Genomic DNA, 18,162 nt, shown 5'->3' on the forward strand with positions numbered 1-18,162 from the left:
AGAAAGAAGTAAATTATCTATTGTTAGTTTTTTAAAAATATTGGTGTAATACAGGTAACATAAAATCTATTAATAGTTTTGCATTTGTCTTCTGACTAACATCGTTGTTCTTGGCTTATTTCACCATATACATGCTACTGTTGTTATTGCTTGCTTTCTTCCTCAATAACCTGAAGGATGGAAGGAAAATCCTGTAGAATTTGATTCTCTTTTTAATGAAAGCAAGTACACATGGAGTTGGGGAAGCCCAGATATCTTGCCTATGTTTGCCAAAGGTAAGAGTCATTGATTATATTTCCTTAGATAGTAAATAGGTGATAAATCAATATGGTCATTTTTATATATTATTATATTTATTGATTTTGAGACACATATTTTTACCTTTTTTTAACATCTCTGAAATAGGAATGTGTATTACAATGGATAGTTTTAATTGTTAATTACAATGTATCAGTTTAATTGGCAGTTTTTTCCTTAGTTGTACTTGAAATATTGGCATATCATATAGATATTTTTGATTCAATGAAATGGTATATGGCTCTATCACTTAACAGCTTTATAATCTTGGGCAAGTTAGATAACCTCCCTGAGCTTCAGTTTTCCTTCTTGTAAAATGTAATAATAGTTTCTATTTCATAGTTTTGTTTTTAGAATTAAATTAGATAATTCATGTGAAACATTTACCATAGTGCTTATCACATAACTTCATTATAATAATGATGTCGATATCTGTTTCATTATACTTTGATAGATTATTAAAGAAGTTAGTAGACATTTACATAAAGATTTAAATGTTAAAATTTATATTTATAATTCCTATTTTAATATATTGAATATGCTATGTATTTTGGCATTTAATATATATGACATTAATATATGACATTTAATATATTGAATGTGGCATTTGGATTTGTTGTGTTTGTTTATGTGCATGATTCTGCAAGTATTTGAACATCTCTTGGTTAAAAATTTATGTATGTTATTATTTTTTAAATCAGTTGTGTGGATTTCATGTTATTAAGTGCTTTTTGGTGGGAGAAGAATGATTGATCATTTCACTAATAGAAAGATTTTGTAACATTATACTTAGCTGTGGGTGTAATTATAATAATTAGAACCACTGAAGATTATTATGTGTTCAGAAAGCAAAATATATAATTAGAATTTTATATATAATGCTCATAGAACATTATTATACTGGGCAGGCCCCAAAACCTCAAACTGCTTTCTGTTATATATTCCCTTCTTTGGAAAGCCTTTGGCTTTCTGAGGGGCTGGTGTGGTGAGGGTGGATTAAGTTGCTATGGCTTGCCAAACTAACCTTCTTATTTCTGGCTGCAATTGATGGGACAGAACCAATGTCTAAATTGGAGACAGTATAATAGGAATGTTCTCTTTCTCATGGTAACCAACAAGCCTACTCAGATCTTTTTATATGGGATGTGAGAAGTAGTAGAATGGCTGAGCAGTAGAATAGACTCATCAGAGCTGAATTGATGTTATGGAGATTGTCATTACTTTACTATATCTCTTCTTTATTATCTGGAAGAGGGTATCCAACCCAGGAATTCACTAAGTGGATTAGATTCTTAATAAAATCTTGCAAATGTGTAAGATTAATATATTCATTGACCCCTTCAAACTATTTGGCAATAAGCAATATTTATTTTTTTATATTGAGAAAAATATGCAGAGTCTATGAATAAGAGAAGTAACATATTGGAATTGGGAATTTTCTTGTTACTTTAGGAAGGTTTATATATTACATATCTTCATCTACTTTATTTGTTTATTATTTTTTATTTAGAAATGGCTCCTTCTGAATTCATCTGTTTTAGATTGTAACATCTTAAGAGACACACATTTTTTTCTAATAGTTTAATCCTTAAAAGGAGACAAACTTTGGTGCTTATTTTTGTTTTATTGCTTATTAGGATTGTGACTTTGGCAAGTTAATTAAACTTACATGTAAAGTGTCTGTAAAATTAAGATTGTTATTGTGAGGACAAAAAGCAATACAATATATTAAAGTACATAGCATGGTCCATGTCACATAAAATAAATAAATATTAATTATTCCTCCCACCTTTCACTTCCTTGTCATAACACACAGTGCTTTGTGAAAAATTTTGGTTGCTTACAAAAATCTTTACATGGCTATCTTATATTTTGTGATAGTTTAAAAAAGATTTATAAAAAATTTATTTTCCCCAAATTTCCTTTTCAGGTGCCAGTGGAGACCATGTTTATACACATAGTTATGATGCAGAAAAAGAGGATTTTGGTGCCCATGATGCAACAAAACTGGATAGTTGGGTTTTTGATAATGTTAAGGTGCGTGCTATTAAGTGGTTTACATACAAAACCCATATTTTTACCTGAAGTACTGGAAACTGGTTTCTTAGTAAATGTATCTTAAGTTTTTTCTTCTTTGATGAGCTTGAAAGTTCTATTTTATAGCCCACTATTTTAAAAAGACTGAATTCTAAGAAATTATGTAGTCTAGAATAATCAATTAATAGAAGTTTTTAAAAAATAATTTTAAAAAATAATCTTTTAGAATTCTGTGTTTCTGATAGTAAAAGTAGCACTAGATTAGGATTCAGGAAACCTACATTCCATTTCTAGTTTGGTGAATCATCCTAGGTAAATTCTGATCTTTCATTGACTATAGAACCAGTCTCTTGCAGTAGTAGACTATGTGAAATGTGCGAAAGCCTGTTGAAAAATGCTGTTCAAATGTAATAGTAATACATTTATAATAACAAAGTAGATAATGTTTTAAAAAATTTTGTCCTTTAAAGAAAAATTAGATAAGCAGATTAGAAAAGCAAAAACACGTTATAGTCATTATAATAGGCTAAGCTATGCTGTTCATTAGGTTGGTGTATTAAATCCATTTTTTACTTAAGATATTTTCAAGATAATATCAAGATATATCAAGAATATAAGATAAAATATCTTATATTCTAAGATATAACTTAGAATGGGTTATTGGGACATAACCTCATCATAAGTCAAGGAGCGTCTGTAATTGAGTACTTTTAAGTATATTCACGATGTTGTGCAACCAATCTCAGAACTTTTTCAACTTGCAAAACTGAAACTCTGTGTACATTAAACAATAACTCCTCATTCCCCTCCCCACAATCCTAAGCAACCACCATTCTACTTTCTGTTTCTATGCATTTGACTACTTTAGGTATCTCATATCATGATAAGTACAATCATACATTATTTGTCTTTTTTGTGACTGGCTTATCTCACTTAGTATAATATCCTCAAAGATTCATACATGTTGAATCTATTCATTTTTTAAAAATGCAATTCATGGATCATCTCTTTCATTAGGTCTTTGACTTTCCTTTGCTTTACCCTACTTTTAGTTTGACTTAAATAACCCTCCTCTATATTTCCTTAATACTTCATTATGCTGTGCTATAATTGTTGATGCATTGGCATATTCCCCTTCAAACCTATATATATCCTGTTGGCAGAGATACTGACTTTTTCACATTGTTAATTCTAAACTCCAGTCAAGGAATTGTTTGGTACATAGATATATGTATTAACTTTGATTAAGTTCAGCTCTGTGCAATAGAAAAAAAAATATGGCTTAAAAGTTTATTTCTATCTTAGTAAAGATAATGCCAGAAGTAGACAACCAGGGACTGATGCATTTCTGGATGCTATAGTGGTTCTACAATGTCATCAAGACCCAGTCTCCTAAAGTTCTCCTCTATCCTCAGAGCATGAGATTTATTTTCAAGGTTATCTCATGATCCAAGATAATGCTAGATTTCCAGCCATCATTTCAGTGTTTTAAGCCAACAGTATGTGGAATCAAAAAGGACCTTCTCTCTTAGTGAATTACATTTATTTCAAAGAGCGGTAGGTCCACATAGCTTTTTGATCGAAATGTTTGACTTAAAGCTCATTGGCTACAACCATAAAGGCATGTCTAGCTGCAAGAAAGGATGGGAAATGTGTAGGTTTTGAGTATTGCCATGTCCCATTAGATCAAAGGTTTTTGCTAAGGAAAAAAAGGAGAATGCATTTAGCAGTCTCCCATGATACATAAGAAATATTAATTGGGTACGGAAATCAATGAGTAGTTTGAAAGCAAAGAGACTGTGAAAAAGTGGGAGCTGGTAGGCATAAGTATACTGAGTATTAGAGGAAAAGAAACTAGGAGTATATTTCACCTCTTATATCCAGAAGATCATCTTTTAAAAATGAGAATCTAACAATTAGAGATTGATCTCTGCAAGATTAGTATTTTATAGCTTCACAGATTGTATGTCCATATATGAAAAAGTAGCACTTTTTACATAGCAGAATATTTTTTACCAGTCATAGAACAAATTCTGAATTTAACTCAAGTCAGTTGCTCAGTTTTTTTCATGTTATTTTAAAAAATTGATTTCTATTCTTAAAGAGCTAGTTTCTCTAATGGTACCATTTGTATTTTTTTTAACATTTATAATAAGAATTATTTGAAAAATATCGAAATGTTTCAGACTTTTGTGGAAAAGTTAAACATCTCTTGCTATTAAAAGCTAACATCTACTATAGTTATAGACATTTATGTAAACAACAAAGATACATCTTGGAATAGCTTGTTGAACTTATTTTAAATAATTTAAAAGTACTCTTCATAGGTACTTGCATATATGTTCATGTTTATGTGAGTACAAGGTGAATCATTTGTCTTAGAAGAGATTTATGAATCCAGTTTATCATTGTGAAATTGATATAATAATTTTTAAACTGTATTTTATTAAGTAGATGTTTTTCTGTCACACAGCGTAAAAAAACAGATTCTAGCTGGGGTAAAGGAAGTAATTAGGAGGCTATTTGCAGTGTTCAAATGAGAGATTATGGTTAAACTAGAGTGGTAGTAGACAGGTCTCGCTGAGAAGTGGTCTCACTGAATATATTTAAAATATTAAATCATTCTTAAACTATTACCATTATTACTGTTTTATTTTTGGCTCTTGCCAAAATATTTCTTCCATCTGCCTTATTTTATTAAATTAATTATGGGATGAGTAATATTATAAGATCTTTATGAAGTCAAGATCCCCTTTCTATAATCTTTTTTTGGCCTAATTAAAACAAAGAAAATAGCTCACTCATTATTTAAACACAGGTGTCTGAACTGATAGCAAAGACTGTGTTGGAAGGTCTTGAGGACAAATTTAAACAACATGAGATAATTTAATTTTGTATTAATAGTTATATATAAATTTAGTTAAATGTTATCATCAGTATTAATTTTTAAATAATAAGTGAAATAACGTTTTAACTGATTTGTTACATATAGGACTTCTTTCATGCTGCCAGAAACAACCAGTCTTTGTTTTCTAAAATAAATGAAGAGAAAATAGTTTTTTTCTTACATTTATTAGGACTAGATACAAATGGACATGCTCATCGACCATCATCAAGGTAATTTAATTCTTTGTTCAATTTGATTTATTTTGAGGGAAACAGCTATTCTGTTTGAACTTTTAAAGTACTATGATGTTTTATTTGTAATTATAACAATAGAACTAATATTTTAAATAGCCACTGTAATATACAGTAAGTTCTCAATTACATGAGATGTAGTATCATACAGTGGTTAAAATCACATGTGCTGTGGCCAGACTGCACATTAGTATAAGTGAAATTTATCCTGTACATATATTCCATATTCTTCATTTATCAAAGCAGAGAAAAAATATTTTATCTAAAATGTCTATATATTTTAGTAACATTTTCATTGAATCTTGTAACAAAAAGCATTTTATGGTGTTAATTTTTATATCACAAAAAAGATGTAATTAGCTATTCTTTGTTCCATCTAATCACTGTTGTATCTAGCAAATAATTATATAAAGTTTTGTATACAATAATATGGTAGCACTCCTTATATGACAGCAAATATTTTTTCTCACTTTTGCAGACCATAAGAAAAAGGAAGAAACTATATTTTACTTTTATTCTTTATTTTGAATTTGGTTTAGATGACCCTAACTGTAACCATAAAGCCTATCAGGTTAGCTGCCAGTAGTGAATTCCTCAATTCCCCTTCTTTAACCTGATGCACTGTTTTAGTTAATGGAATGTTCATACCGAACCAACCTTGTTCAACTGTATGTAAAGCTTAAATGTAATTTGTTCAAATCATATTCTGTTATTCTATTTCATATTCAAATATTAGGGATGAAAATATTTTGTACTTGAGACAGTGATACTTGTCTATTAATGTGGCCAGAGCAGTATAGTGTACATTATGAGACTCGAACTTGAAAGTCATAATTCTCTCATTTGAGATCTTAAAAGTGTTCATTGAAGTGTACTTGATAAATAATACTCTCCTTTTAAAAAAAATCTCTGAAAACTACTTCAGGTTCTTTTGCTTTAATAAAAGAAGAAAAAATATTTTTAATAATCTAAAGAGCTCTGATTTTAAAATATTAAAGATGAAATCTAAAAGTATTTTAGGAGTTACTGATGTTGAATGTAATGAGTTCATGTTCAATAAATTTGATTTCTCCAAATTAATTTAATTTGTTCTTTTTCTTTATAAACAGGGACTACAAGGACAATATTAAAAAAGTTGATGACGGAGTAAAGGAAATTGTGTCCATGTTTAAACATTTTTATGGAAATGATGGGAAAACGACATTTATCTTTACCTCTGACCATGGAATGACAGACTGGGGTTAGTCTGTCTTTAATTGATATGCACCTTACAATTAAAGTAGTGGTAAATGTAGCTTACAAATATAATGTTGGGAGGATTAGATATCTTAGTATGTGCAAAGTGTCTAGCACGTAATAGCTGAATTCTTAAAATGTTAGTGTAAAAAATGACTGATCTTATATACAGAATCTTTTTTCTAACTATAAAAAGAATATATATTCATTTACAAATGAGAAACTAGAGATAAGTGTGGAGAAGAAAATAAAAAGTACCTATTATTTATCTACATGGAATTAACTATATGAGATGGCAAAGGGGGTGATGTTAAGATGGCATTAACGAAGGACCTAGTAGTGCCGAAATTCTGTTCTAGATAAGCCTGTGCCCCCTGTGAGATTCCCAAGGCAAACACAGTGTGTGAGTAGGGAACGAAATAAGACAAAAATGAAGTTTGGGTCCTCACACCACAATATAGAATTCTAGTGAGCTGCATTCCCACTTTACAAAGGGCTTCTTTTGGCTACATCAGCCAGAGTAGCCTGGCAGAAAACCCAGAGACTTTGTCGTCCTCTGCAGAATGGACCTAGCCTACACTGCATGCCCCAACCTTGGGTGATTGCTGCCCAAAGTAGCTGTCCCTGTTCTTTCTGTCTTTGGTGCTACTCTGGCAGCGGCAACATCTTTTCTGTCGTGCTGTTTTTATTCTTTCAACTGGTTATTCAGCAGACATTCTGATTTTTTGTTAGTTTTTACCTGTTTGTTGTTGATGCTCTGACTTGTACTATGGGAATATTTTAAAAATAATTGTTATAAAAAGTTTTATAACAGTTTGGGAATATGCTGGCTGGAATTAACTATATTTAGATAAACTCTTTAAAACAAAGTATTTTTTAAAAAAAATTAACTGTAAGTTCTTCTCTACTTGTCTTATTATTCTCGGTATCTGATTTATAGGTTCCCATGGGGCTGGACATCCTTCAGAGACTTTAACTCCTTTGATCGCTTGGGGAGCTGGAATCAAGTATCCTCAAAAAGTACCAGCTCAACAATTTGATGATGCATTTTTGAAAGGTATGAACATTTATCTTTATTGTTTTTATATAGACAGCATTTTAAAATAAAACAAAAGTTTAATTTAAAAAAAGCACTTTTCAAATTATGGTTTTAAATTCCTCATTTTGATATTTGTACCATTACTATTTCTCTGCAAACACTACAAACCAAGGAATTTGGTTTGTTCTTTATCTTCTCTCATTTGTTGAATGTTTCCCGGCATACCACTGCTAATAACTATTTGGAACTTTACAAACATTTGGTAAATGGAATTTTCAATCTTCTTTTATTAAGTTAATTTATTAATTAATTTGAATGTGAGGTAAGTAAAGGTTAAATAAATAAGAAATCTGAAGTTTCTTGGAGGTAAATCATAAATTTGATAGCAATTTTCTAACCCAAATATTAATAAAAAACATGCTGTTAGTTATAAAATCATAGTATCTACAAGATAGTAGATAAAAAGGTAGATATGATACCAAGCTATATCTACCTGGGCCCTAATGAAGACAGGAGGGCACGGTGAGCAATGTCCTCAACAGTATGTCTTCCGTAAGTAATGGTGCGTTTGTCAGTGGAGAGCACCGCTCCAAACACAGGCCTCCAGAGGAGGCGTTTGACAGAGTGCTGGCATGATGCAGCCAGTGCACTGTCATGCTATTTCCAGACTTATTTAAGCAAAAAAATGAAAAAAAAATCTCAAGGACTCTTTTTTTCATCTACTACCTATCTTTGGGATAGTCCTTGCTTTCAAGAACTTAGTATTCTAGTAAGAGAGTTAAAATAATTGTAAACAAAATTTATAGATTATAACTGCTATAAAGGAAATTAGGGCACTGTGATAAAACAGATAAGAGGAAGTTGGGCTGGGCTCCTTTCCTCCCTGCCCCTCACATTTTTGTTGAGATATTTGGTAAAGTAGGTAAAGTGCATTAATCTTAAATGTATAGCTTGATGAATTTTACATGTGTATATGCACCATGTAATCACCACTCAGATTCACATATACAACATTTATAGTACCCGAGAAGTTTTCCCTTATGGAGTAGGATACTTTTTGTAGAGTGGACTAATAGTAGGTCTGTTCACAGTAAGGCTAAGAGGGAGCCATTCACGCGAAGGCGAGGGCAGGAGTGTTCTAGGCAAGAGAGGATAGCAAATGTGGAGGCATAAAATGGAAAGAGCTTAGCTTGTTTGAGGCGCAGGAAGGCTGATGTGGCTTGAGCACTGTCAGCGAGGAGAGTACAGTGAGTTGAGAGGCTGAAGGGGTAAGCAAGAGGTAGGTCATTTGAGACATGAAAGGCCATGGGTAGGGAACATGAAGTGAGTTCTGAGTGTGTTGCTGTATCATTAAAGCGTGTTAAGTAGAGCACTGCCAGGGTTCCAGTTTGTTGCAGCAGCTACCTTTCTGGCTGCTCTGTGATAAATGGTTTGGACTGGGTCTAAATAGAATAGTATGAATAGCATGGGTGAATAGTATGTTTGTACTTAGGTGATTTAACTTTATTTTAGTATTTGATTTCTTAGTGAATTGATGTTTTAGAATTACATGACTTCAGAGCTTGTTTGTAGCTTTTAGCAGGGCAGTTCAACTACTCGTATACCTTTGCTGAAGAATGGTCCTCCTCCTCTTGACCCAGCATGCAGCTTCAGGAGGGATGCACATGAAACAGTGAAGGAGGAAGGGGATACCCGCCCAGCCAGATCAGCTGAAACTACCCAGAGAACAATGTGGGGAGACAGATGTCATAGCCAGGTCGCCCTCACATCCAAGAATCACATGACTTTAAGAATCATCACAGAAGGAATATATTTTTTCCTATATGAAAATTAAATATCATAAGTTATAGAGACAGGGAATGTGCATTTTTTCCTCACACAGATGATTAATGTGAATTTTTGGTAGCTGACTAGTAGAAACAGCAGCATACGTTTAAACTTTATTAGCTTATTAAAGCATTTAAAAAAACTTAATAAATCATCACATAAAACACCAGATATTTACTTTTCAGTTATTTTTTTAAATTCTTTTTTTAAAAAGATATACCTCTACTTTTTAAAGCATCCTTTTTATTAATACTCGGCTTAAAATAGATGTTTCCCTTACTTATGTTTTCCATTAAGTATTGACCACTCCTAAAAATCAAATGATATATTCTTTTTAAAATCTTAACACTAGGGCTCGTGGCTGGTTGTGTTTTTCAGAATGGAGATTGGAGAACTGGAAGAGGCGAGATGTCAATCAGGTCTGTTTCAATTTAATCACATTCAAATTTAATGTCATCTCCTACAAGAAATTTAGGCAAAAAATATGAAAAAATAGGTATATTAATAATATTGACAAAGTCTTTTGCAAAACATTTCAATTACTAAGGGGAATACTTTCAGGACAAATATTTCAGCCCAACTAATTTCTCTTGTGGCAAAATAAAAAAAAAAAAAAAAAGTGAAAATAAAAGACGACTCCCTCCAAACAACACTGGATAATTATTTGTTATGTAAATTGAAATTTGCATGACTGTTAAATTTCTGTGATTTCTTCTTGTGGTTGCATTGCTTACTTTAGGCACAGATCTAATAAAGCTCCTGTTGTAGTTTTCTCTCCAATAGTATGTCAGTTACCATTTCTTCTTTATTAACACATATTTTACCTTTAATTCTAACCAGCATCCTTACAAATGCAATGGGAAAAAAGTGACAAGAGTATAAATTCCTCATCTAAAAACCTTCTGGTACAGGAAAATGTGTGACAAACCTAATAAAGTTAGACTAGTAGCATTATCTATAAATATGAAGTACAGAATCATCATTGTTAAAAATATGCTACTTTCATAGCCATCTTCACTGTTTGTAGAAGGTATGTAGCATCACTGGGATATGGCTTCCAAAGTAGCAGGAGTATCTTGCCTTCCAGGTCACCACACAAGCTGACATTCCTTATGGTGCTGGACAAGCCAGGTCTAAGGTCTCACTTTCAGGCCTATGGCTACAGAAACCTGTTTCTTCTCAGCATAATAAAAATAATATTTTCTTCCAGGATAGATCCATATTACCCAAGTAAATGAAAATACTTGGGCATAATAACAATTTATTAATTTATAATAAAAAAAATCATTGCCAAAGGCACAGGAATGACTTGAAGACCACGAAAAGAATATCTTTTGCTCATAGCCAGCCCAGATCATAATCAGAAACTGAACATAGAGTTGGCTATTGTTTGTGAATTCTCAGAGTCTGTCAGCCACTACTCCTGCTGTAGATCTGCATCAGATGAGAATCTATTTATTCATTCTTTCCACCAACACAGTTACGTGTCTGCGGTGTGTTTAAACTTTGTGCTAAATGTAAGTGATGTAATGGTGAATAAAAGACATGATCCCTGCCCTGGGAAGCTTAGACGTTAAGGGCGAGAACAGATACTAACTGAACTAGTATACAAATAAATGTAGTATTGTATCTGTGAAAAGTACCACAGAGGGGGCCTGTGAAGACATGAGAGTATAGAGTGGATGTATCTAGTAGACTGTGGTCAGCAAAAGTTTCCTGAGAAGTTGAGGATCGAGCTGAGATTGAAAAATAAACAGGAATTACCAGGCCAAGGCAGTAGGAGGAGGGCTTTCCCAGCAGAGGGAGCAGCATGTACACAGAGCTCTGGGAAGAGAGAATGTGGTTGTATTAAAGGGTCCTGGAGAAAGCTGGTGGACAGTGCAACAGAGACTGTGGGGTGAAGGGAGGCAGAAGAAAGGAGGCACAGACCCTGTGGGGCCTTACAGGCCTTGTGGGCTTAATCCTAAACTTGGGGAGCCCTTGAAGTGTTTGAAGCCTGGAGTGTAACACAGTTTATTGTGAAAGAACTGCCCTGGCTGCAGCGTGGGGAAGAGATTAGAGGAGGCCAGCAGCGGGTTCTAGGGGAAAGGGAGAAGGTGATTAGGAGGACTTCAGAAATTTTCAGTTTTCTGGGGGATGGTACTTAGTACAGACAGCTCAAATGGTAACAAGTGAGAAGGATTGAGAGCCCAAGACCAAACCTGACAAAACCTCAACTTTAAATGAGGGACTAGTGAAGGTATCTAAAAGGAGCAGCCAGTGAGACTGAAGAAACTCAGCTGTGCGGGGTTAACAAAGGCCAAGAAAGGAGCAGTCTAAGCCATGCTGCTGAGGGGCTGGTGCTAACAATAACAGCAACAGCAACAGTTGTAGCTATCGATGCATTGGAAAGGTTTAATAACCTGCTGAGATCTCAGACATTCAAGCAAGGACTAGAAACCGGGCATAAGGGCACGGTCAATTAGATTTAGAAAAAAATGGAGATTTCTAGCTCTCTTAGGAAGAACAGTCTATGGAATGATAAAGGGTCAAAACAAGTTAGAGTAGGCAGAGGAATGATGGGAAGATGAGGAAATCAAGACAGAAAGCGTGAACAACTCTTCCGAGGAGCTGGACTTGAAGGGATGATATCCAAAGTGGTATTTGGAATCTTTTAACTAAAGAGTCTCTTCTCTGTTTTATATCTTTCCTGGATTTCACTGGCTGGTCAAACCTCCTTCTGATAGATTCTTCTTTCTTTAGTTAATATATCCATTTATCCAGTTAAAAATCTTCTCTCAATATTTATTTTCTGTGTAGTTAAGGGATCCTTTGCATATAGTGAAAACCTGTTACTTAAAATGGCCAGGTTGTTAGCTATCAGGATAAATAATTTTTTCCTTAATGGTTTCTTTTAAAATTTATTTTTTCGTAAGTTCTTGTACCTCTAGCAAATGACATTTTTAAAGATTAATGTCTTCTGTTTATTAAATAAATATTTGAAGGTAATTGATTATAACAAATACCATGGTTATATTCCAAAATATAGTTGCATTACATTATTTAATTTCATTGTTGATATCTGTAGACTTCTTAGAATTGAACTTTTTCTATTTGTAGGCTGATATTGCACCACTGATGGCTTCCCTTATTGGAGTTCCCTTTCCCCTTAATTCAGTGGTAAGGAATAAAATGATCAACTTTCAGTATTAAAAAAATATTGCATAGTAAAATTTACCCTTTTTTTATGTTTCCATGTAATCTTTGATTACATTTAAAACTATATATTCTTGTATATTTATTTCTAAATATGTAATACCTCATAACTGTGTGTGTATTATAATCTGTAACACGGATCACAAGCCCAATAGCTTTTCTTTAAAATTTTTTATTTTCTAACCTGTGTATGATTTGTATCTTTGTATTCTAGTTATAAGTGATAACAATGTATAGATAAATTTTTGAATACACACAAGCTCCAGAAACTAAGTATGTTTAAAGGGAAATTATTGAAAAGATATTGGTGCTTTACTGAATCCAAGGGGTGCTTGAAAACCAGGCTTTGAAATGACCAGGAACCAAGAGAGCTCTGGAGACTTGGAAGAAGAAACCACAACCATGATCCCATGGCAGGGCCATTCTGCTCCGTGCAATGACTCTAGGGCAGAGAAGAATTATACCTGTTTAGTGTCTGTTTGTTGACTCTCAAGAATCCAATTCCAGATCATCTAGCTTGGGTTATTTGTCTACCCTGATTATAAGCCTACCATGTTATATTCGGTGGAGAAGATTTCTCAACAGAAAATGGTAATGCTGTTAAGAATGGTCCTCGATGCTGAAATGCCAAAAAACAAACCAAAAAAACCTGTCTATTGCAACCAGCCACACTTATTCACCCATCAAAATCAAACTTTAAAAAAAAAAAGTTATCTAACTCAGAATGCTGAGTAATATGACCCCAACAATCATAAATGTGTGTGTATGTGTGCAACTGAAACAAAAGTTTCACAAAGTAGTCTTTACTCTTCCTATGTACACACTCTCATATGTCTTATGTCTTTTTTTTTTTTTAAAGTATACTGGCTGTGCGCCACTATAGCGATTGTTTTCTGTGTATGAAGCACTTAGTTCACTGCCTAGCAGATAGTACTCTCTCAGTCAATGCTAGTTTTATTGAATTTAATTCATCTTTTTTGCTTTATTTATTATATTTACTTTGTGAGAAAAATAATAGGACCTCTTTCAGTTATGGTTTTAAAAACGATTTTTCATTTAACAATTTCAGTTATTTTTTTGTCCCTATGCCGCCTTATCTTTATTGCGTTCCTTTTAAGTCTATTTTATGTTATAAGAATAGCCTGAGATTTGTTAATACTAACGCTAAGCCAGTGTTTATTATTTGCAGGGAATCCTTCCTGTGGATTATCTTAACAACACCGATCTCTTCAAAGCAGAGAGCATGTTTACGAATGCAGTGCAGATTCTTGAACAGTTCGAGGTGAAAAAAAAATGACAAAACTACAATTGTAAAATATATAAAGAGAAAATATTTGGTTTTGTGTTTTAATAAATGCTTTTCTATAACTTATTATCTTCAAATTTTGTGTATTTGATAAGCATTTCACATTTCTGGGGTGTAGGTTCCATGACTCAGTTTGAAGGTAAGAATTGCCTTTGAGGAGTGTCCCTAAATGTGCCATGTATGCATATAAAGACTACAGTCAGGTCATTACCTATTGGAATTTGCCCCACAGAAGTAGTATTAGAGATTGTAACATTTCTTGACATTCCTTGTACATTATTAGATGAACAACTTAAAGAGATGACCCTTTGACTAAAACTTTCTGTTATTCTTAACACTGTTAATCAGCAGTTTGGCTTATTTTGTTTTCAACTAGTTAAGGAATGAGTTTTAAGTATATTTCAGTAATGTTATTTTGTAGGATTGATAGATTTAATTCTCTGCTTATTGAGTAAGAAAATGTTAAATTTTTCTTCAAATATTTATGAAACAATATAATAAACAAAACTCCATTTATTTTCAAAGTATTATAGTTAACCATCCTTGAAGAATCACTTTAATGGATATTTGTATTTCAAAATGAAATTCATTAATTTTTTTCTCATTTATGATATAGTATTTTCATGCTTGGTTCCCAGGTAAAAATGACTCAGAAAAAAGAAGTTACTTTATCATTTTTGTTCACACCATTTAAGTAAGTCCCTTATATTTCTTTATTAACTTGAAGGAAAGAATTTGTGAATTGATGCTGATAGAATAATTTAGCTTACCTATAAACTTTGTCTTTTTGTATACAAATTGAAATATTCTTCTGTTTACTTTTGTTAAATAATGAGCCAGATGCTAAGATACCTTTGAATGGCTGGAAGAGGGGATGGAGAGGTGGAGAGATATGTGAGAAATACTAAGGAGATGAATTCAACAGGGCTTGGCTGGTTGGCTAGGAGGGTGTAAGAGCGATAAGGAAGAGAAAGACTATGACTCCCTGGCTCTTGGCGTGGTTGATTAAGAAGATGCTGGTACCATTATGGCTTATAGAAAGAAGAATTGATTTTAGAGACAGGATGAAGATATTAATTAATTAGAAACAGGGGCTTGGATCTCAGGAGATGTGTGTTGGTTATGAAGATTTTGGGACCATCAGAATACAGATGATGGTGGAAATCGTTACACATGTAAGAGCCTCTAGGAAGAATGAAGAAAGAAACAAGTAAAGGCCCAGGATAGAATTCTGAGAAACATTGACTCCTACTGGGTGGGCAAAGAAGAGAGCCGACTTTGGTGGGCAGCAGATTTTGCTGTCCCAGATCCCAGAAAGTAGTGTTTTCCTTGAATCAGGAAAGGGAAGATCTGAGTTACAGACCTGGGTTTGCAATACTGACTGTGTTTGTAGGCTTGGGCATGTTTACTCAACCTCTTTTAAGGTTCACATTCAATTAGCAAGGATTTGGCTATTGGCCAAAATGAATATAAATTGTTTCATCTGTGAGTCTTAGGGATGTGATTAATGACTTCATTGGAATCATTTTATTTATTTATTTTAGAGACGGAGTCTCACTTTGTTGCCCAAACAGTAGTACAGTGGCTAGATCATAGCTCACTGTAACCTTGAACACTTGGGGTCAAGCAATCCTTCTACCTCAGCCTCCCAAGTAGCTAGGACTATAGGTGTGCACCACCATGTCTAGCTAATTTTTTAATTTTTTGTAGAGACGGTGTGTGACTATGTTGCCCAGGCTGGTCCCAAACTCCTGGGCTTAAGCTATTCTCCCACTTTGGCCTCCCAAAATGCTGGGATTATAGGCATGAGCCACCATACCTTGGCCTTCACTGAAATTATTTTAGATAATTTATGTAGCACTAGTGTGGTATTCATAAACTAGAAAGGCTTAAATATTGTATTGACCTCTGAATAATGTGGTTGTATGCCTGAGTTCGTGCGTGTGTGTATGTGTGTGTATGTATGTATGGGTGTCTAATAAAAATAAAACAAAATTAGAATTTTATAAGCCATCATATAAAATTCATTACCCTAAATATATCATTAGGGTATTATATCAAATATATCTCTTATGCTGATTCTAATTTCCTTTTTATTGTATTATAGTAGAGTTGAGATTTGTTAATGGAATTGGATCTGAGGAATATGCAGGGGTTCGGCCCTCTTTCAAGAAATATTTATTGATTGACTACTATGTGTATTGTGAATATAGCAGTGAACCGTATAGACAAAGTCTTTGAATTTGTAGAGTTTATTTACATTATAGTGGTACAGACTGACTGTAACAAAATAAACAAGTAAACAAAGAAATACATTATCAATTCCCGGTATGAAGGCTGTTGAGAGTGAGAATAAATGAGAGTTACTTAGGACCAGTCACTTTAGAAAGGCTGGTCAGGGAAGGACTCTTCAGCAAGGGTTCAGGCACACACTGCCCTCCTTCCACATGGCCTGTTAACTGACCATAAACTTTCCATAATTTGATGTTCAGTGTCTGACTGCACGCACATATTTAGAGCCACTGCTAACTTTGTGTCACCTGGGGCCTGGCAGGATGGCTCATTTCCACTCACTGGCTCACCTAACCTGGAGAAAAGTGACCATCCCTGCCTACAGACTTGTCTGGCTAAAAATCACCACTAGATGAAAGCCTGCAATATGACCAAAAAGGCCTACGATAAAATGAGAATTGACTCATGAGGAAATATATAATTCAAGAAGCAGAACAGAACCTAAAAATATTAAAATCCTCAGAAATATTTAAGAAACTTTTTCATTCATGAAATAAAACCAGCATGAACTTTACAAAATGAAAAAGGATACAGAATGCATTAAAAACAATAAGGAAAGGAAATGCAGCTATAAACTTAAAGAAAGAAAAATTGTACAAGAGTTGTTCAAATGGGAGGCAAATCCTCCAAATTAGGATAGGAAATGAGTCGACCTCCAGCTAAATGAAATGAATTTTAAGTAATAGAGGGATTGAATAAGAAGCTGGAGGAAATTAAGAACATGATGGCATACATAGAAAGCATACATTTCTTCATCCTTCACCAAATAAGCAATGACAATCAGAAACTGAGTGGAAAAGGAAACATTTCAAAATTTACGAGAAAGCTTGCTTCAAATATGAAGCAACCTCAGATGTGGCATGATTTGAAGCGTTGCTGGGCGTGTGAGAAAGGGAATTCATTTGGACATTGTCACATAGATCTGGGCTTTAAAAGAAAAAAAATAATGACCTTATTAAAAATGGACAAAGGATAACTGAAAATTCACAAAGAAGAACATGCAAATGGTCCCTAAATTATGAAAATAAGATCTGCTGCACATTTACTATTCACAAGGTACTGTTTTATGTGCTTCACGTGTATTAAATAAATTTTTCCTCAATCCTGTGGAGTGGTGACTATTATTTTCCCCATTTTACAAATAAGGAAACTAAGCCACAAAGAATTTAAGTAATTTTCCTGAGATTTTTCACCTGTAAGTAGCAGAGACACAGCTTGAAACCGGGCAGTCTGACTTCAGAGTCTGGTACATTTTTAACTGGAACAACCACTTTGCAACATAGTTTTGCAGTATCTCTTAAAAGAATACTCAAACTAGGCCGGGCGCGGTGGCTCACGCCTGTAATCCTAGCACTCTGGGAGGCCGAGGCGGGTGGATCGCTCAAGGTCAGGAGTTCGAGACCAGCCTGAGCAAGAGCGAGACCCCGTCTCTACTAAAAATAGAAAGAAATTATATGGACAGCTAAAAATATATATCAAAAAAAAATTAGCCAGGCATGGTGGCGCATGCCTGTAGTTCCAGGTACTCGGGAGGCTGAGGCAGGAGGATCGCTTGAGCCCAAGAGTTGGAGGTTGCTGTGAGCGAGGCTGATGCCACGGCACTCTAGCCTGGGCAACAAAGTGAGACTCTGTCTCAAAAAAAAAAAAAAAAAGAATACTCAAACTATATGTCTAAGAAAATCCACTTCTCAAAGTCTATTCTCAGAGAATTACTTGGATTTGCACAGTATCATTTTTATAGTGAAAACTGGAAACAAATGTCTGTCAGTAAGAGAAATGGTAAAATTAACATTGG

At 33.8% G+C, this 18,162-nt stretch overlaps 1 protein-coding gene across 1 annotated transcript in view; it reads left to right on the forward strand.

The window, feature by feature from the left end:
- PIGN (phosphatidylinositol glycan anchor biosynthesis class N) overlaps positions 1–18,162 on the forward strand; it is a 91,676-nt gene that overhangs the window by 14,000 nt on the left and 59,514 nt on the right. Inside the window, exons 4-12 of the mRNA XM_069467927.1 lie at positions 177–275; positions 2,228–2,334; positions 5,327–5,451; positions 6,582–6,712; positions 7,649–7,765; positions 9,953–9,993; positions 12,674–12,733; positions 13,959–14,051; positions 14,714–14,769. Of these exons, the coding sequence (XP_069324028.1) occupies positions 177–275; positions 2,228–2,334; positions 5,327–5,451; positions 6,582–6,712; positions 7,649–7,765; positions 9,953–9,993; positions 12,674–12,733; positions 13,959–14,051; positions 14,714–14,769 (829 nt within the window). The remainder of the gene's footprint in view (positions 1–176; positions 276–2,227; positions 2,335–5,326; positions 5,452–6,581; positions 6,713–7,648; positions 7,766–9,952; positions 9,994–12,673; positions 12,734–13,958; positions 14,052–14,713; positions 14,770–18,162) is intronic.

The sequence above is a fragment of the Eulemur rufifrons genome, chromosome 5, assembly GCF_041146395.1.
Source record: "Eulemur rufifrons isolate Redbay chromosome 5, OSU_ERuf_1, whole genome shotgun sequence".
NCBI classification, from domain to species: domain Eukaryota; kingdom Metazoa; phylum Chordata; class Mammalia; order Primates; family Lemuridae; genus Eulemur; species Eulemur rufifrons.